This window comes from Urocitellus parryii, chromosome 3 (assembly GCF_045843805.1).
Source record: "Urocitellus parryii isolate mUroPar1 chromosome 3, mUroPar1.hap1, whole genome shotgun sequence".
Classification (NCBI taxonomy): Eukaryota; Metazoa; Chordata; class Mammalia; order Rodentia; family Sciuridae; genus Urocitellus; species Urocitellus parryii.
The window spans coordinates 59,469,920-59,491,840 of NC_135533.1; the positions used below are offsets into that span (position 1 = coordinate 59,469,920).

At 40.0% G+C, this 21,921-nt stretch overlaps 1 protein-coding gene across 2 annotated transcripts in view; it reads right to left on the bottom strand.

Moving 5' to 3' along the window:
* Positions 1–21,921, bottom strand: part of Magi2 (membrane associated guanylate kinase, WW and PDZ domain containing 2) — a 1,291,542-nt gene that overhangs the window by 55,015 nt on the left and 1,214,606 nt on the right. For both annotated transcript variants that reach the window (XM_026384953.2, XM_026384952.2), the window contains one exon: positions 6,417–6,555. In XM_026384953.2, the coding sequence (XP_026240738.1) occupies positions 6,417–6,555 (139 nt within the window). The remainder of the gene's footprint in view (positions 1–6,416; positions 6,556–21,921) is intronic.

Here is a 21,921-nt window from a genome sequence, read left to right on the forward strand (position 1 = left end):
AATTCATTTTTTCAGCGATAGTCACTAGCTCAGATAGATCTTTTCTCTACTTGGTGCGTTTTTATTATACTTATAAAATGTATAAACAATTTCGTTTACCAAGAGCCTGTAATCAAGTCAAAACCTATTAAAGATGCAATTAACTTTGAAAATGGAAGTGTAGGCAGAAGTATAATTTGCAGATTGGCTATTTCTTTACCGTTGTGTGAGCATTTGGTGTTTGTTGTCACTGGGCCATTTACATTGTGAGAATTCGGCTTCATCCTTTTTAACCCTGCCTGGCCTCCTAAAGACCACTGAGGCTCCCACTGACAACTGGACTCTCTTCAGTATTCTATTCATAAAGACCCGCTCTGTTGCTTTTTAAGGGAACAAGCAGGCCAGAGCACCAACCAAGACCGAAAAGCATATTTGCTTTATTTCAATCAACTCCTAACAGCAAATGTTACCAAGGGAAATGTTCCCCTTTGTTCTGAACTGCTTGTGTTGAATTTTTTTTCATCCAGTGGCACCTCTATTTACCTTGCCCTGGCTGTGTGGCCCTGTGCCCTGAATGCTAATGAAGGACACCTGTATTTCAAGGCGGGAGCTAATTTGTATAATTTATTCCTCTGCAGTTGTAAAACCATGATACACCCTTTCTTTTCTCTCAACTTTTTAGATTTAATTTGAATAGCAACAACCAGTGCCAAGGAGGGCACTGCTTTTGATGTCTCCTCTTTTTGATTCTTTCCTCAGTAGGTAGGTTTCATTATGCCTGCCAGTTGCTGAGATGCATGTCAGAGAAGAGGAACTCACACTTGCCACTGAGTTTATAATCAACAAATTCTTATCCTGAGGACTAGAGTAGAGTTGAAGTACCTATCTCCCGAGCTTCTCTCTTTCAAGGACTTAACTATAAAAGCAACTTCTCCTTCAAAGCCCTTATCCTTTTCCAACTCCCCTTCAGCTGTTGACAGCCTCTCTGTGCAGCCACTGCCTTTGTGGCTGCATCTGTTGATTTACACCTCTGAATTGGCCAAGGTGTCACCTGATGATGAGTCTTATGGTAATTATGGATGGCCTATTTGCAGCAGTGTACTTACTCCTGTTCTCAGCTCCCTCATTTGGCTTCACACAGGTTTTGGCTAAGCAGTGATCTGACAGACTGCCCTTGGTATTTTTTTTTTTTTTTTATTTCCTTTCAATTGTACCTGTGCTTATCTCTCTGTTACAGATCACCTTAAGAACTCAGAGCTGGAGTTTTGCATTTCTCTTGACTGAGATCAGCTTTTCCTTGACAAGTTCGTAAATCCAGATAAGGGTCTTGCTTCCAAGCTGTTCTGAATTCTGGTCTCAGAGGGAGTGCTGGCAACCGGCATCTACTGTTCCTTCTCTCCTCATCCTCAGTGTCTACTCCGATTCAGGCTGGCTTAGCCTGAAGGCCAAGTATGTTTCCTGTGGACTCCAAGAACCCCCTTTAACAATGCCTTAAGGATGGATTTTATGCCAAGTTTAGAAACTTAAAAGGCAAATAAAAGAAAACAAACAGGTTTAGATTAATATTGGACAGAAAACTCAGTTCTTCTGTGATTAGGGTCCGTCTGGACAAAGTAGATTATGTGTTTGTTTCTATCTATTGACAAACTCAAGCATTTTCTTTTGTTGTTATTTTTCTGTTACTGTGTTTTGTTATCCTTTCCTCTGGAGAATTTTATTAAAATACACTTTAGCTTATCTTGGACATTAAAGTCTGTTTCAGTATGTAGTCTATGTAACCGAAGGTGGAGAAATTATGTTTCTAGTTGTGGGGCCCTCCTTGTAAATGGGGGACATTTGTAGAGCCATGAATGTGGTTGTATATTTGTCTGGCTTCTGATGCAGAAGACTTCACGTCACAGGCCAGAGACAGCTCTCCTTAGGAGGGCTGCTTAATCTTTGGTCCACGCCTGGTGTCTGGGAACATGACTGGTAAATTGTCCCCGATGCTGATGTAAACCTATCGCTAAATGATTGGGGTGTCTCGTTGTATTCCAACTGTTTGTAAAAATGTTGCAGTTTGTGTCGAACACATGCCTTCCTTCTGGGAGTCTGGAATTTTGGTGTGTGCCAGGCAGAGGCCACCTGCTTGACAAGCCCCACTGAAGAGCTAGCATGCTGAGTTGCTAATGAATTCCCAGGTCCATCCCTGCATTTTTGTTGCTGGGGGGCAAAGTACGCTCTGGGTGACTTTTCACAGGGGAGAGGGAGAACTAGAAATGAAGAGAGGGAGAGAAGAGAGGAGAGAGCATAAGGAAGCTTCCAGACCCTGCCTAAATCTTTTTCCCATAGATCCCACTGTGCATCCTTATTACATTGCTGTAAGAAATCTTAGCCATGAGAACAACTGTGTTCTGTGCCCCAGAATCCCTCCTGGCAAATCTCTGAATGAAGGGGTAATCTTGGGACTCCTGATCATCCTCTCTCCCCATTAGTTGCTATGAAATTCCAGAAATATTGTTTGATGGCATCTTCCTCAAAGATGCTGATGTAATCCCTCATCTTTCTGTTTTCTCATGTATCTTATGCATCTTTCAACTTAAGATTTTCCTGAGGAAATAAAGTTTACTTAGTTTATGACTATTCTTTTACTGCCCTAAAGGAGATTGGTCTATTCTGTTAAATTTTTCTTTTGTGTGCTATATTGTGTGCCTGTATGAATATATAACAACAAATCCCACCATATGCACTACTATAAAGTGCCAATAAAAAATGTGGAAAGAAATTTGTTTTGTGAAAACAGCATGGTACTGGTACCAAAACAGGCGGGTGGACCAATGGTACAGAATAGAGGACACAGTAACTAATCCACAAAACTACAACTATCTTATTTTTGATAAAGGGGCTAAAAGCATGCAATGGAGGAAGGATAGCATCTTCAACAAATGGTGCTGGGAAAACTGGAAATCCATTTGCACCAAAATGAATCTGAATCCCTATCTCTCGCCGTGCACAAAAGTTAACTCAAAATGGATCAAGGAGCTTGATATTAAATCAGAGACACGGCATCTGATAGAAGAAAAAGTTGGTTATGATCTACACGCTGTGGGATCGGGCTCCAAATTCCTCAATAGGACACCCATAGCGCTAGAGTTAACAAATAGAATCAACAAATGGGACTTACTCAAACTAAAAAGTTTTTTCTCAGCAAAAGAAACAATAAGAGAGATAAATAGGGAGCCTACATCCTGGGAACAAATCTTTACTCCACACACTTCAGATAGAGCCCTAATAACCAGAATATACAAAGAACTCAAAAAATTAGACAATAAGATAACAAATAACCCAATCAATAAATGGGCCAAGGACCTGAACAGACACTTCTCAGAGGAGGACATACAATCAATCAACAAGTACATGAAAAAATGCTCACCATCGCTAGCAGTCAGAGAAATGCAAATCAAAACTACCCTAAGATACCATCTCACTCCAGTAAGACTGGCAGCCATTAGGAAGTCAAACAACAATAAGTGCTGGAGAGGATGCGGGGAAAAGGGCACTCTTGTTCATTGCTGGTGGGACTGCAAATTGGTGCAGCCAATTTGGAAAGCAGTATGGAGATTTCTTGGAAAGCTGGGAATGGAACCACCATTTGACCCAGCTATTCCCCTTCTCGGTCTATTCCCTAAAGCCCTAACAAGAGCATGCTACAGGGACACTGCTACATCGATGTTCATAGCAGCTCAATTCACGATAGCAAGACTGTGGAACCAGCCTAGATGCCCTTCAATAGATGAATGGATAAAAAAAATGTGGCATTTATACACTATGGAGTATTACTCTGCATTAAAAAATGACAAAATTATAGAATTTGGAGGGAAATGGATGGCATTAGAGCAGATTATGCTAAGTGAAGCTAGTCAATCTTTAAAAAACAAATACCAAATGACTCCTTTGATATAAGGGGTGTAAACAAGGACAGGGTAGGGACGAAGAGATTGAGAAGAATATTTACAGTAAACAGGGATGAGAGGTGGGAGGGAAAGGGAGTGAGAAGGGAAATTGCATGGAAATGGAAGGCGATCCTCAGGGTTATACAAAATGTCATATAAGAGGTAAGGAGGGGTAAGTCAAGAGAATACAAATGGAAGACATGATTTACAGTAGAAGGGGTAGAGAGAGAAAAGGGGAGGGGAGGGGAGGGGAGGGGAGGGGGGATAGTAGACAATAGGACAGACAGCAGAATACATCAGACACTAGAAAGGCAATATGTCAATCAATGGAAGGGTAACTGATGTGATACAGCAATTTGTATACGGGGTAAAAGCGGGAGTTCATAATCCACTTGAATCAAACCGTGTAATATGATGTATTAAGAACTATGTAATGTTATGAACGACCAATAAAAAAAAAAAAAAAAAAAAAATAAAAGGAAATTTTGGGATTTTTCTCAAAAAAAAAAAAAAAAGAAATTTGTTTTGTGGCATCATTTCTGAACTAATTATATAGTCAAAATCCATGTCAACTTAACATCAAAAGTAGCTGATAAGCTCTGACATTACCAGTCAGTACAACTAAGTGCTACATTTTAGAAAAAATACATTTAGAAGAAAATTCATGATACTGCTATAGGTAATAATATTGGCAGTTGTCCTCTCAAAAGCATGCCCAGATATTTTAAATGTTCTCTGTGTTGGTTAATTTGAGAACTTAACTTAGCCAGCTATTTTTGGATGATGTTGGAATTAATAAAATAATATTGATATGATCTTAGATTTTTGCCTTGTTCCAAAACGTGTTTTTATTAAAGATAATTTAAAGTGGCTTCATACTTACTCATTACAGTTTGAGTTAAGCCACAGGGTCCTAAGTGCACTATAGACAAACATCTGGTGTGGTGGATGCTGAAAGCATGGGCCAAATAGTGGCTCAACGAAAGAATGAAAACTATGTCAGTCAGATTAATTTTTAAAAGATTAACTTGTTGGAACAATAAGAAAGGGAGTAGCCCTCTGAAAATTCCTTGGCATAGTTAATTATCCAGTATTGCCATGGAGTGAAACATTGCTTGAGAATGAGGTATTTTTCCGAAGTGAATTTCACAGGTCAGTTCAATATTATTGAATTAGTTAATGCTCTAGGGTGCAAAAAGTTATTTTATTCAAGGAGTTCAGATTCTTTACCAAGGGATTAATGCTGGTGCTACTTAGGAAATTGGGCCTATGCTTTTTGCTAATATTAATATTCAAAAATACTTTATTAGATTCAAGCATTAAAGGTAGAAACCTGGGATAAAATATTTCCTCAGCACTATAGCCAGCCCCACAGAAATGCCTGAATGCTCTCTGACTCAATGTGAGGGCTTGCCATCTTTTTGTAGAGAACAAACAATTCTCTAGAAACACAATATCTTTCTTAAGGGCTGTTGAATTCAGCTATTTCAACTGAACTTAATGATCTTTCCTGCTAAATATGGAGATGTTGGTTATTTAGAAAATGTATGAAAAAAAGCACAAACTGAAAGGGAAAAACACGCTTGGAAATTCTTTTGGGTAGAGGTTGGAAGGGTGAAAGTGAGTCACTGTGCGCACATCAGCAATTTGAGCTCATTGTTCGGGTCAGCAGTTAAATTCTGTTTCCCCATCCTGAATAGGATTATCTGTGCTGCTCTTTTCTCAGGTCTGTCTGTCTGTCTCTGAATAGGATTATCTGTGCTGCTCTTCTCTCAGGTCTGTCTGTCTGTCTCTCTGTGACTCCCTGCATTGTTTTGAGGACCAGCTCAGGTTTTAAGGCTTTTTGTGTCCTGACCACTCAGTTCTTTCTGATAGACTACTGTTATACTGTTGGTGAGATCTGTCATGGGATGCTGGAAATAACTTTAAAGATTTAAAAATCTTTAAAGACAAATCTATGAACTAAATTGTACTTTAAAGCTTTTTCTTAATAGCATATAGAAATACAACATAGGAGTGAGTTTTTCGGATAATCCCTAAAGGCCCGCAACCTTTGCATGAACTAAAGTTAACCTTTTAAACTTCACACCTGAAGATGTATCCTTGCTTGTCTCCTGGCCCCACTTAAAAATCCTATGGGACAGTCTGATCATGAGCAATTCTAGGAAATGACTCACAAATTACTGTAGACTCAAATGAACAGAGGACTATCAGCCAAATTGCAAATGTTCTAATGTGTAAGTGGTGTGGGATCTCCCAGCACGCTCAGAGATGCCCTGAAAGTCATACATTTGATATTTAAAACATTCTCTAATTGAGGGAGCAAAAGAAAGAGCTCACACACATATACACCTTGGGCTTAAATATACATATGTGCATATATATCTATTTAAAGCCAAATATATATTTAGGTAGAAATAAAGAACTGATGTCATTTTGTAAATAAGCTTAGGCATTTACAGTACACAGAAGCAGAAAAAAGGTGAATGAAAACATGAAACGCACCATACTCTGGGACCTGTCCTGTGCCTCTCTTTAGCAGCAGCCTCACTCTTCTTCCTCCAGATTTGATGAGTTCTATTGCTCTGGCATGCGTCATGTCCCTTGTGCTTTCCCCATTGATTTCAATGATTTGATCTCCTACCTGTTAATTAAAGAAACATTAGGTCAGTCAAAGATGGTTTTTTACTCAAGTTGCATTTTACAGGTTAAAAAGAGCATCCCTAGAAAATCTGTTTCCTAAGAGACCCTGAGTAGTTTGGTTGCCGTCTGCTGCTTCTTAAAAGAGACCAATCCCTGGCTGAATTCTGAATTTCCCTAAACTTAACTAGACGGCAGAGGTTGTGGTGCTATCCCGCCTACCCTTGGCCAACATGGCAGATGCTGTACTTAAACTTATTTATTAGAAAATATGTCTGATACACAATTTTTAAAAAATGTGGCATCTTTGAATCAAGAAGTAAATATGTTGCCGGGCACTGTGGCACATGTTTGTAATCTCAGCATCTTGGGAGGCTGAGGCAGGAGGATCAAGAGTTCAAAGTCAGCCTCAGCCAAAATGAGGTGTTAAGCAACTCAGTGAGACCCTGTCTCTAAATAAAATACAAAATAGGGCTGGGGATGTGGCTCAGTGGCTGAATGCCCCTGAGTTCAATCCCTGGTACCACCCCTTCCCCCAAAATGAAGCAAATATGATAATTGAACATACTGCCAGGTTTCAGCTTGGTGCAGTATTTAATTCAGCATTTTGGAGCGAATGAATGTTTTTTTGTTCCTCTCTGAGGATTCTTATTATGTATCACTTAAATTTCCCTGGGTGTTCTTGCAATATTGCCCTCATTGTAACCAGTGATTGGTTGATATTCAAGTTTGATGATGAGTTTTCTATCACAGTCCCTTGACTTAAAAAATGAGATCCTTTATTCTTCACACATGACTAATGCCCTCATTAAATCCTTGCCATGCTCACACCTGGTCGCCAGAAGCTGTTTGGTTAAGTAGCATTCCCTCCTGAATTGTCAAAAATGCCTGGGTTCCACAAGCAATTCCCATTTTGCCTGTGTGAATAAATATTTGAAATAAAAGAGGTTCAACCATGAGCACATCATGTAATTCCCACAATACTGTTACTGCCAGGAACCTTTGAATGAAAATATGTTTCATTCTAGTGCAAGTTATTCAAGACAAATTAGCCAGGAAAAACACAATGAGTTGTTTTGCAAAAATGCTATTCTAGCTGGGGCACTTAAAGCAGCTCTCAGCCTAAACTCTGTAATGGAGACGGAACTGCCAAAACAATTACCCAGGTTGGGTAGGAACAGGAACAAAAAGTTGCCACACAAAGGCAGGAAGGCATTGAGATAAGACCCCCAAAGTCTGGGGAGGAAACAAATATTTTTGTTGAGTGAGGAAGTGATGTACCTACTTCAGAAGGACTCCACCAGGGATCCTTACCCTTCCCAGTATAATGAAGGTAAAGACATCCCTTTGTGCACTTGGTGGACTTTGGAAGCACAGTTTTGGGGCAGTGCAAGAGGAAAGCCTTCCTGGCATGACTTCCATATTCCCCCGAAGAACCATAAAGACCAGACTAAATTTGTTTCAGGGCCAAGATCTTTCTTCAGCTTTCCTTAGTTTTCTCCTTTCCTCCAAGACAACAGGTACAACCTGGAGTCGAATAGCTTGCCCAAGGCTATGTAGCTAAATCAGTGGCTGAGGTGGGACCAATTATCTGTCCCAACTGCTCCCCACCATTCTCACCTACAACTGAAACTTCCTGGCACAGTAGTAAATTATAGAATGAAACAAAAGTTCCAAAGAGGTTACATATAGGCTTCCCTTCTGGCTTGGCTCTCTTCTGGGCCTCAGACCCATACTACGTCCAATGGACGGCTAAACATCTCCTGCATGTCCAACAGTAACTGAACCTCAACAGCACCAACTGGGGCTTAGGCCTTTCTCCCAAGGCAGTTTTTTTTCCTCCTAAGTTCTAATCCTAGTTAATGTACCACCATTTATCAAAGCCAGAGCATGGGGGTCATGCTGGACTCCTTATTTCCACAACATCTCTACAACTGTCCTGTCCTCTACTGACTAAATCCATTTGGAGTTTTACTTGGATTATTCCAATATTCTGTGGCCACTCTTTCCGCATCTCTACTTATTTATTTTTTTCTGGGGGGGGGTACTGGGGATTGAGCTCCGGGGCACCTAAATTCTGAGCCACATCCCTGACCCTTTTTTGTATTTTATGTAGAGACAGGGTTTCACTGAGTTGCTTAGCATCTCACCCTTGCTGAGGCTGGCTTTGAACCTGCAATCCTGCTACCTCAGCCTTCAGAACCACTGGGATTACAGGCATGTGCCACCCTGCCAGGCTCCCATCTCTACTTCTAAGGGAAGTCTTCCCAAATGGTCATACTGAGGCATCCAGACTCTCTCAAGTGCCACTGTTTTCTTTGCCTTCTCCTCCTCATAGCCTTGGTAATTTCCTGGTGTTTCTCAAGGCCAACCCAAGATTCTTCTGCTCTAGAACACCTTCCTCAAATCTATCCTGTTCCCAAGCAGAGTTGTCCAGTCTCTGTTCATTGTCCCTGCTCCTTACTCTGTTAAGTATCATGCCTCATTACAGATTTGTTACCCTCAGCCTTCCTTCCTAGACCACAAGTGTCTCAATTCAATAAATGCTTTATGCACTCCTACTATGTGCCAGAGAGCCTACTGGGGACAGAAGCAAATGGTATAGTTTCTATTTACAATAAATTCTCAGTCTAGTTGGGAAAGAAAGTGGATAAATAAGATAATTAATATTCAACGTATCTTTTTTTATGACAAATAAATTCACAAAGTACTAAGGGAGCAGAATAGAGGGACTAAAATCCAGAATGGGAAGAATCGAGGAGAGTTGCTTGGAGTGGTAACACTGCAATTGAGTTTTTAAATACTAGTAGGAGCTGCCCAGGGAGACAGCATTCTAGGCAGGGGGCAGCAAATGCAAAGACCCTGAGACTCCAGAGTGCAGTGTATCTGGGGAACTCTTGGTAGTTTACTGTGCTACTTGGGAGTTTGGGCTTTATTTTGTAGGAAACAGCAATTCACTGAGAAGTTTAAATATGGAGTAACCTAACTATGGAAGCAGCATGGTGTCTAAAAGCCTCCCTGAGATACCAACATGGAAAGAGGAGTGGAGAGAAAGGTGGGAGACTGAAGTACAGAGATGAGTGGTGGGATTGTCACACTGTCTATACAAGTGAGGCATTAGAAGCTCTGGGGAGTTTTTTAATAATTTAATTTTTTTTGTGTATATAATTTATAAATTATAAAAAAGGTTTAATTTTCATTCCAAAATCTGCATTTTATATAATCATTTTCACTAGGACTCTCATAATACATTTTGGATGTGGTTCCAAAATTACTCCAAACGAGCGAGAGGCTGCATCCCATTTAACTGTGTAATGATGGGTTTGAGGTATGTTGTATGGGAAGAAAAGTTATAAACACCCCTAACCACAAAATTGACTTTGATAGCTACCACTTGTACCCTGAGACTGATGTTTCAAGAAAATACCATGTTTGAGAAGAAAGAGGTTGGAAGGGATCTTGTGTTATGACAGAAATAGTAACTGCCCTCTAATCCCATGCTTGAACATTTCAAGACTTAGAAATTTGATGCCTTCATTCTCTTCTGTGTTCCCCTCTTTCCTACAGAGCTTATGGAAATTAAGGAAGGAAGAAGGGGGTGGTTTGGAAGACTGTGTGGGAGGTGGAGCAGCAGAGGAACTGCACAAGGGTAGGGTGGATGGCCCTTTGTGTGTCTAGGGATGGTGCTCTCAGAAGAGCCCTATCCTTATTTTCATTGAGTTCCCAGGGCCTGGGCTGACTTCTTTGCTTGGCAGATTTCCATAATTTTAGGTTTCTATACAGGATCTTCTCTCAAGGAGAAGAGAACAACTCTGATACCAGTTGAATCCAGGGTCCTTAGTCCTTCATCTAAGAGCTTTTAATCTCTTCTAAGCCTTCTCCTACGTGCCAGGGTACCTGTGGGGGATTGTCTGCTGATTTCCTATGTCATTGGGAACAATGGAAGTTTGGGAATAATTCAAGATATCATCAAACTAAAAAAAAATAATTCTTGTTGGGGGGTGGAAGTGGTTAGGTAACAGGATGAAACAACTTCTACTAACAGACTCAATCATACAAGATGTTCTGGGCACTTTTTTTTTTTAAAGTGGGCTGACTCGTTTGGAGCTGGTTTCAATGGTAACAATCTTAATTCAAGCCCAGGCTTAAATCTCCTGTCTTTCCCTGTGACAGCATAAATTATAAAAAAGGTTTAATGTTTCATTCCAAAATCAGTATTATGTATAATCATTTTCACCAAAACTCTAAAAATACACTTTAGATGTGATTCCATCCTTGTATTACATGGATGTACAAGGAGATGGATTTTTTCGGGGGAGAAGAAGTTCTCTTTACCTCTGACTTCACGGCAGCTGACAGTACATGACCTAAGAGCATCACTTTCTCATATCACCATTGGAGGAATTAATTTAATAAAATCAATGGAAAATTCATAGACCTTTCAGGATGAAGAGAGCAACCAGCTGTGACTCTGATGCACTCTTTCTACACTCTTTGCACTACAGCACCAACTTCCACTGAGCTGTGTGGCTAATATGAAAGTTTAAAGTTCTCCAGTTGTTCTTGGAGAATATTTTAAACAGCACATTCTAGTTAGAATTAAGAATTAAGAGAGAGAGAGAGAGAGAGAGAGAGAGAGAGAGAGAGAGAGAGAGGGGGAGGGGAAGGGAAGGGAAGGGAAGGGAAGGGAAGGGAAGGGAAGGGAAGGGAAGGGAAGGGAAGGGAAGGGAAGGGAAGGGAAGGGAAGGGAAGGACAAGGAGGGAGAAAGAGAGAGAAAGAGAGGGAGGGATGATGGAGGGAGATGTACAGAAACTCAAATGAGAAAGAGGTAGTTTGGGAGCAGGTGTGTATAGCTTTGTGTGCATCAAGGGGATATCACATTTAGGAAACTGACCAAAGGATTTAAGAGGAATTCTATGCATTGATTGATTCTTTCCCCGGTGGAAGACATACTTTTTTTCCTATGGCCCCCCTCGGGCAGCTAACAAACCTGAAAGTACAGTTATGTCTTGGGGCAAGGCAGATGGGGATGACTGCCATCCCTTGACACAGCCTAATAAGTTCTCATTTCTAGTCTTGAATTCCTGCTCATACATCACTGCAGATTTTTATTTAAGAGAACTATTACCAAATCCTTGAACTTGCTTGAGGCTCTGCAGTTAAAAAAACATTTTCTCTTCTTATTGGAAGGCCAAGACAGGTAAAAGTAAATGTTCAGTATTTCTTTAGTAATTAATAATTCAGGTTGTAAGAAAGATTTTTTTTTTTAACTCTGCACTGAATGCATTTTTGTGCCAAGTCATAGATAAAGTATTTGGTTTGGCTCAATGAAAACTTTATAAGAATTTGATTAAGTCCTGGATTTATTTCAGCATAGCAGTCCCAGGCAAAGGGTTGTGTTATGGTTTGTATATGAGGTGGTCCTCCAAAGCTCTTGTGTTAATGTGGGCATGTTTGGAAGTGAAATGATTGGACTGTGAGAGCTGTAATCTAATCAGTCCATTCTAGATTGAATGGACTGAGTGGTAACTATAGGCAGATGGAGTGGGTGGAGGTGGGTCACTGGGTGTGCCCTGGTTGGCTTCATCTTCCCTGTGGTCCCTTTATCCTTCTCTCTTCCTGTTTCCTGATCCTTCTATGAGCTGAGTAGCTCTTCTCTGCTAGGTCCTTCCCCGGTGATGTGCTGCCTCATATTAGGCCCAGAGCAATGGAATTGACTATCTATAAACTGAGTCCTCTGAAACCATTAGTCCCAAACAAACTTCCTCCTCTAAATGGTTCCTGGCTGGTATTTTTTGCCAGTGAGGAAAAGCTGACTGAAATAGGTTGCTTGGTCATCTTTATAAATATGCTTAGCTGGCTGTTATTAGTTAATTGCCCTTGTACTACTACTGTACCATAAGAACCTATTTTGCATGATGATACATGAGTGAAATGATCCTAGATTATAATTAGGTATGAAGAACTGAACATCTTCAGAATATTATACTAATAAATAATGGATAATCTCTATCCCTTATTTCATGAAGGACTTTCTGTGGAACATGCAAAATAGATTCTGAGGCCACAGGTTAATTGTCATGATAATGCCTCACAGGCTGATTTTTCCCACTGATCTGGACCCTCATGGTCAGGGAAATGACAGCTGTATTTGTGTTATCCATCCCTGTCATAATTCCTGATAAGGAAGATTTAACCAAAACTGAGTAAAAGAATATCCAGTTTGCCTTTCAGATACAATGAACATCTTCATTCTCATGACATAGAAAGTTAAGCTTTAGGGCACCTCAGCCTACCTCAAGCTTTCTGGAAATACTGTGTTAAGCACTCCCAGCCAAACCATAACAATTTAATAGCTCTTACAGAATAAATTAGGCTTCAATAGTGGAGACTTGCATAGAGGTACTAGAAACAAATGCTAAAGAATTGAGAGAAAGAGGAAATGGAGGCTGAACTGATTGAAATCATGAAGTTCCAGGGGAAAATAAATCAGAATTAGGGGCTTCTTCATTGCTACAGGTATCACCACTGGGCACTCAAAACAACAAAATGCCAAGTCCTAATGGCCTTGTAGGAACAAATGACAGGTTGAGTTTTTACTTCATAGTGACTTTTCATATTTAATGGCTGTTTTCATGATTAACCTTCTCTAGATATTATTTTATTGTTGTTACTATTATTGCAGTGCTAGGGTTCAACCCAGGGTCTTATACATGCTAGGCAGGTGTTCTACTAGTGGGTCGAACACCAGCTCTTGTTAGATATTATTATTTTTGGTACTGAGGATTGAACTCAGAGGCACCTTACCATTGAGCCACATCCCCTTTTTATTTTTATTTTTATTTATTTTTTGCCTTGAAATAGGGTCTCTCTAAGTTGCTTAGGGCCTCACTAAGTTGCTGAGGCTGGCCTTGAACTTGATATCCTCCTGTCTCAGCCTGGCTGGAGAAACCTTTTCAGTTTCCTTATGATGGCATGATAGCAATGGTTAACTTTTTCTGTGAGGAGCAAATAATCTCAGAATTTATTTATTTATTTATTTTTGTTCTTAGATAATCAGTTAACTGTGTATATAGCCTTTATAATTTCTCCTCTAAGAAGCCTAATTAAAGCATGGTCCCTTAACCCTTACTCTGGTCTGACACTTCAACAATTAACCTTCCTTTTGTCCCCTACTCTTCCCTCACCATCTCCTTATCCCTGGGCTACTCCAGAATTTGGTTTAGTTTTGGGCCCCTCTGAGTTCTGCCTGGCTTTGCTAATTGCCTTGTTTGTTTTCTGGTGTCCATTGCTATCACTCCCCAAATCTTAGCTTACTCCAGAGTTTTCAAATCACTTGCTTCTTTCTAAATCTTTCAACATAATTCAATGATTTCCTTAACATAACCCAGCTAGATATTATTTAATAATCATTATAATAAACATAATTTCCAAGGGGCCACAATGAGTGTTTTGGTGAATCTTCTCATTTCTCCTGTTAGAATTGCTTTGATGGGATGCATGACCTATTATAGGGCCTGGCTCTTGTCTTAAACTATTGTGCATAGTTGCTGCAGCAAGGGGCAGGAGTCCACCAGATCAGCGGGGTTTTCCACAGAGAAAACTCTTAACCCAACTGGAAATTGAAACACGTTTGAGAGCACCAAAACTAAATTTTGTCTCAATCAATTTGTATGTATGAAAACCGTCTGAGATCCTTTATACGATGTTCTAGGCAATAATTATTTTAGACAACTTCCCAATATATCTCAAGAAACTTTACCTAAATAGAAGCTTCAAATGGCCAAACTTTATCCAAATAGAAGCATGAAATAACCCTGTGGACGTATAGAGACCTTAATAAAGTTTATGTCTGTGCATATGCCTGCCTAGAAGGACCATGAAGGTAAGGGCATCAGGTGGCTGTGGGGAGTGAAGGCTGTTGCAGAAATCTGAGGGACCACCCTCAATGTGGGTGGTGTGCCTTCTTCCACACTTTAAAAAAATAGTTAGATATATACGACAACAGAATGCATTTTGATTCATTGTACACAATTGCAGCACAACTTTTCATTTCTTTGGTTGTACACATGTAGTGTTGCACCACATATGTAGTCATACATGTACCTAAGGTAATAATGACCATCACATTCCACATCTATGCTGCCACCATGTCCCCAACCTTCCCCTCCCTCCCCTTTGCCCAATCAAAATTCCTCCATTTTCCCCATGCCCCTACCCCCCCTTTTGGATCAGCAGCCACTTATCAGAGAGAACATTTGGCTTTTGGTCTTTTGGGAGTGGCTTACTTTACTTAGCATGATATTCTCCAACTCCATCCATTTACCTGCCAATGCAATAATTTTATTATCTTTTAATGCTGAGTCATATTCCATTCCGTATATATACCACAGTTTCTTAATCCATTCATCTATTGAAGGGCATCTAGGTTGCTTCCACAGAATTAGCTTTTGTGAATTGAGTTGCTATAAACATTGATGAGGCTGTGTCACTGTAGTATGCTGATTTTAAGTCCTTTGGGTATAGACTGAGGAGTGAGATAGCTGGGTCAAATTGTGGTTCCATTCCAAGTTTTTAAAGGAATCTCCATACTGCTTTTCAGAGTGGTTGCACCAATTTGCAGCCCCACCAGCGTTATATTAGTGTGATTTTCCCCCAACATCCTCACCAACATTTATTTTTGTCTGTATTCTTGATGACTGCCATTCTGACTGGCATGAGATGAAATCTTAGAGTAGTTTTGATTTACACTTCTCTAATTACTATAGATGTTGAACATTTTTTATGTATTTTTTGGTGGAATGTATAGCTTCTTCTGAGAAGTCTCTGTTCATCTCCTTAGCCCATTTATTGATTGGGTTGTTTGTTTTTCTGGTGTTAAGTTTTTTGAGTTCTTTATATATCCTGGAGATTAGTGCTCTGACTGATGTGCATGTAGCAAAAATTTGCTTGCCAAATGTAGGTTCTTTCTTCACTTCATTGACTGTTTCTTTTCCTGAGAAGAAGCTTTTTAGTTTGAGTCTATCCCACTTATTTATTCTTGATTTTATTTCTTGTGCTTTAGGAGTCTTGTTAAGGAAGTCAGGGCCTAATCTGACATGATGAAGACTTGGGCCTACTTTTTCCTCTGTTAGGCGCAGGGGCTCTGGTCTAACTCCTAGGTTCTTAATCCACTTTGAGTTGGGTTTTTTTTGCATGGTGAGAGATAGGGGTTTATTTTCATTTTGCTGCATATTGATTTCCAGTTCTCCCAGCACCATTTGTTGAAGAGGCTATCTTTTCTCCAAAGTATGTTTTTGATGCTTTTGTCTAGTATGAGATAACTGTATTAGTGTGGGTTTGTCTCTGTGTCTTCTATTCTGTACCATTGGTCTACATGTCTATTTTGGTGCCAATACCATGATGTTTTTGTTACTATAGCTTTATAGTATAGTTTAAGGTTCCATGCTTTTGTGTGTGGAACACACATACAAAAAAATCCTTTAAAAAGATTTAGTCACAGCTCAAAAAATCGTTCCGTCTTTGACATGTGTATACTGCCCCACTGCTGCCTTGGTTGGACATTGGGATTAACGGACTGGCTTTGGAGGCTCCATTCAGAAGCCTCCATCTCTCATCATAATTTTAAATTTCAACATAGAAATATTTGTGAAATTTAGGTTGATGCCGCATCCCTAATGCAGAAATAGTTGAACTCTAAATGACAATTTGGTATCCTTCTCACCAGATCTTCCCTTTTTCCTCATCAAATCACTTGCTGCTTTCTAAATCTCCTTGATCTTCCAGAGTTTTTAGTTTTGCCCCTTTCTTGAAGTCCTTTTTCTTGCTTTAGGTAGCTTATCTAGGTCATCTCTTCCTACCACTTTAAGGTTTCTAGAGTGTTTCTTTTTCTGTGTCTTTGCATGTTTCTAGCTTCCTCCTCATCCTCCCCTTCAAACAGCTCAATCCTGCTCATCCCTTAGGAACAACTTTAGGTATGCTGTCACCCAGGGAGGCTCCTGTGACCCCACTCATCTCAGCTGGGTGCCTCTCCAGTGCATTTCTTTAGAGCACTGGCCTTTGCCTGTATAATATTGTCAGCTCTCCAAGAGAAACATCCACAACTCAGACCTGAATACAGAGAAAGAGACTTTTAAGGACAAGCTGGCTGAAGTGGAAATAGTTTCTACAAAGGGAAAAAATAACCACTGCCATTCCATTTTCACATGTTAGTCTGACTGTGGAGGAAAGAAGCAGAGCCTGGGACCACTTCTTAAAATTATTCATCTGAGCAAGAATAGAAAGCTATCATTGGCAGCTCAGCTAGCAGCTTATAATTTGCTCAGAAATCACTTATGTTAGGTCATAAAGTCAGTTTCCCTAGTTGACTGGAAAATAAACAAAAAGAAAATCAAAGAGAAAACTTTTTATTGTGGACTCTGCAAACTATCATTTCCCTTCCTTGCATGTAATTGAGAAGAAAAGGGAATATTATTCTGCATACTTATTTAATCAGATATATTTATTTTCCAGATGTAAGCATTAGGCTTTGTGCAATGACTGCTTTATGGTTACATGCTAAGGATTCCTTGTATTCCTGAAGCTAACCATCTTGGGTATCGGATTTACATTTAGACTTTTGTGTGAGAGCCAGTTCTAGACCTGACTTAGAAATAGAAGTAGAGTGCAGAAGGAATATCAAGGCGGGTGCCAGGTAAATCAGTCAGCTGGGATTTTGAAGATAATTTACTGATGCAATTATTTTAGAAGTGTGGACAGAATTAAGGGTTCTTGAGCACTGCTGGGTAACTATAGTGGGTGCTGTTATCATCTCTAGTCTGGAAGAACCCAAGGAGGGGAAAAAAAAGTTACTAGGGCCATGTGAGAGCTAGAATTATGAAAGAGAGGCTGCTTACCCAGCTGGAGCTGTGGAGGGAAGGAATACTGCCAAGCCCCGAGCACTAAGGCATGGAGCAACAGGGTAAGAAATAGCAATCTCTCCTGATCCCTGGAATCTGTGCATGTTACCTTACATGGCACAAAAAGACTTTTCAGATGTGCTTGCCTGAGCAATTTTGCAATGGGAAGATTATCCTGGATTATTGGGGTGGGCCTAATATAATTCCAAGGGTCAAAGTCTGAGAAAGAGAAAGACATGAGAACAGAGCCAAGGTCAGAGAGAAGATGCCAAGCTGCTGGATTTGAAGATGGAAGGAGGAGCTAAAGGCCAAGGAAAGCAAGGGTCTCTAAAAGCTGAAAAAAGGCAAAGACTCCCTGAAAGCTGGCAGAAAGAATTGGCCCGCCAACCTTACGCCTCGATTTTAACCCAGTGAAACTGAGTTTGGACTTCCGACCTCTAGAACTGTAAGATAATAAATCTGTGTCATTTTAAACCACTAAGTTTGAGATGATTTATTATATTAGGATAGAAAACTAATACACATTCTCAGTTTCTTTGCTCCCATTTCCTGCAGGTGTTTCTCATTGGCCAAATCCAATGGGTAACCATAGGGCAAGAGAGCTGGGGTGATACGGACATAGTGACCAGTCCTCCAGGACACAGAATAGGGCAGTGAAGGAAAGGGAAGGGCTCTGGGGGAGAGAGTTAACAAAAGAACTGGCACTGTGGTGAGGTGGGCATGGGATAGGATGGATTTTAAAACAATGAGTAAGTGTGGCAGATACTGTGACAGATGAGGGCTTTAAGAAATAGTTCAGGAACAAGATGTCAAAAAGAGGTGGTCGTTACTATCCCCAAATCATAGGGGACAAACAGGTTCTGGAAACCTTTATTTGTTTTAATATGGATAACCTATTAAGCTATCATTACAGAAAAGTAAATGGTCTCTTGAATTTAACTAAGACTTCAGAGTTGCCTTTGCATCCAGTCACTTTCCACGTTCCTTGGTTCTATTCTCATCCTGCCCCAGTGGCTGCCTCTCATCTCCCTTTCCTCTGGCCACCATTCTACACCCACTGCTCCTTCTTCCTCTCTTCTTTCAGTCCATGTGGCCAACACAGTCATATTTTGAATCTCATTGATTTTGCTTTTTCCTTCCTAAACACCAGCCCTCCTCCCCCAAAATCCTGAACAGAATCCAAACTCCTTAACATGGTGTGCAAATCCTTCAGGACTTGTCCCTCTGACCTTCTAGCTTATTCCCACCCTTTCTCTGTTTAGTCCAGCCCACTCTCATGCCACCACTTCTCAGGTGTTCCCACTTGTACATTTTTTGTTGTGATCCTAAGCCCTCTTTATCATTCTTGCCATTCTCCCTGGTTTCTTCAACCTCATCTTCTGAACATGTCCAGTCTTCAAGGCTCTGCTCAACTCCTCCATGAAGCCACTACTCATCATGCCAGGGGGATTTATCTGCCCTTGGCTCCAGGTCCATTGCATTTTAGGGGCCTGTCTTAGAGCATGTATGGAATCACTGCCTCCTAGTGGTAATATCTGTGTATTTATTCTGCTCACCACCACTTGGCGATCTACTAAATTATATGGAATGAGGGACTGTATCTCTGTGCCTTCTAGTAGTAGCTACTATATTGCCTTCAAAATAATAGATAATAAAACTTACTTGTACCGGGGACAAAAGTTACTATTGTGCAGGGCATTGATAACTAGTGGAAGATGGGGGAGTCTTTGGGAGAGTTGAGGATATGTGGGAGATGGAGGGAGAGGGGGCTTTGAGGGCAGAATACTTTGAGGCAGACTCTTGGTTGCTATTTTTTTCCCATTGTTGACTAAGGCACTTGGTACAGGATGAGAACTCTATGAATATATTTAAATAATAAATAAATAAATAAATAAATAAACAAACAAACACATGCATGCATACTACCTACTTCATTTTGGCCAAAACTAAACTTGCATTTTGTGAGAACAAGGTCTTAACAAAAGTCTCTAACACTTGCTACCACACGAAGAAGGCAAGAAAGTTATGAAAGTAAAAACAACACAGTTCTCTCAGTGGGAGGTAAACTTGCAAATAGCAATGCCTTGCTGGTGCAGAGCTGAAGAAGGCAGCCACAAGGTGGAGGCATCTCTTTTCTTTCTGCCATAACCATGTCTTTGCTCACAGAACTGGCTGAAGGCAGATGTACTTTTCTTTTGCATTTACTGAATCCTGTGAGAAATGCTGGGAAATAAATTCTTGTAGGATTTATAATTACACCTTCCAGCATATAGCTTGAGAGCACAATCATTTTTTTGTGCTTCCACCATATCCTTTGTAGCATTTATCACGGTACTGACTGGTGTGTGTGTGTGTGTGTGTGTGTGTGTGTGTGTGTGTGTGTGTGAGAGAGAGAGAGAGAGAGAGAGAGAGAGAGAAAGTGAGAATGAGCAAAATGAGTTGCTAGTTGATTTAGGGGTCAAGGAAGCAAAGGAAGTAGTTGCTGGTGATTAGCACTCTACACCTGCTGCTATGGTCTGAAACACGTTCCCTGCAAGTTCATGTGTGGGAAACAGCTTCCAATGCCACACTGGTGGGAAGTGTTAAGTCATGAAGGTTTCACCCTTACGAATGGATCAATACTGCTGAAAAAGGGCTTGAGGGAGTGGGCTGGTTCTCTCTTGCCCTTCTACTTTCTGCTAAGTGAGAACACAGCAGGAAAGTCCACACTGGATGCTGGCACCTTGATCTTGGACTTCCCGGACCACAGAACTACAAGAAATATCTGTTCTTCATAAATTTGTTCTCAGGTATTCTGTTATAGCAGCACGAACAGAATAAGACCCTCACAGACTGCACACAAGGGCATTGAGGACAAAAACCCCCCATCTTATTAATCTTTTTATTTCTGGTTTCTATTACCTTTACTTAAGGCAAGGATTCTGAGCTTTTGAGAAAAAAATGGGGATTTATGAAAAGACTACATGGCTTATATGTGGAGGTAACAAGACAAGAAGTAGGTTCTCTAATTCCATAACTCATAGCTCCTTATTATTTATGAAGCTGATCAGCATTGCTGAGGAGGGGAGAGAGCCATGGTGTGTGTGTGTAATTCTGAGAGCAGCCCCAGTTACATTAATCAGTTATTAACCTGAATTGCAAAGTGATTCTTTACTTGGCTCAAAGTTAGAGCTTCCTTCCTATATGAACATGATGTATTTGAGATGTTTATGACTCATTATTAGCCTTTGGGACATTGTTTAAAAATAAACATAATCATGTATAACAGTAGCTTTACTATCCAGTTCATTTGAGCATGAATAGGATGAAAAAGGAAGATCTGATTAAATGTGGAAGAAGAGCTATACTTATGTATAATCTAGTCAGTCCTTGCTGAATCTGAACTTCCCTGATCCCTTTAACTTTTCAAATCAATCGAGTAAATATTCGTTTTGTAGCGTCAGAACAAAAACAAAAACAAACAAAAAAGAAAAGAAAAGGGATTCTTGAAGTGGAGGAGAGACAGGAGACCAAGAGGAGGAAAAGGTGGGGGGAGGTATTGGGGAGTGAAATGGATCAAATGACATTATTATGTCTATATAAATATGCCACAATTAAAATGACCATTCTGTGTAAATAACATAACAAAACAACAAAAACTTACATGTGCTGAAGTTTCAGATCAACAAGATCATGGATGTCTTTATGCCAAATTTTAACATTCAACAAAGCAGAAAAACTCTCATCCGTAGAGCTCAGTGGCGTCTGCTATCTTTGTTTGGCCATAATGGAAATAGTCTTTCTTTAATGGTTTAATTTTAAGACAGCTCTCCAGAGACTCTTTACTCACCGCCACAGTGTTCAATGGTATTGGCAAGGACTGTGTGGATTACAATAATTTTTCTACTGAAGTGCTAACACTAAATAAATAATAAGTTAGAGTAGCATTGTATCACCATCATTTTGATGCACAAAATAAACATTATCCATTTTATTTTCCTTTACTATTTAAAGTCGCCCATTAATTACTTAAATTTTACAACTAGGAATGTAGCTGAGTGTCTAAAAATCTTGTTTCTGTTCAAGTTAATTCAGATTGTCCATCCATGCATGAGAACAGCTGAGCTATGAAATTGGGCAGCATGTTTTCTGGCAATAATGAGGAGATAATATTCCTTAGGAGTATTTAAGTGACATCACTATTGATAGGTTAATTGGAAATAAAAATGTAAAGCTTTCTTAAATCACTAGAATAAAAAGCCTCTGGTTTATTGTAGCTTGCAATGAACTTTTTGAACTCTCCCACTTTGCAGTTTAGGTTAATAACTGCCTGATTAATATAACAGGAGCTGCTCTTGGAATTCCACATACATCCCATGGCAAATCAATTGTTTTCAAAAGGAGCCTCTCCCACACGTAATGTGACCATTCCCTCTACTCCTTTATCAAATTCTTAAGAAACGACTCCTGCATCTAATGAATTGCATAGAAT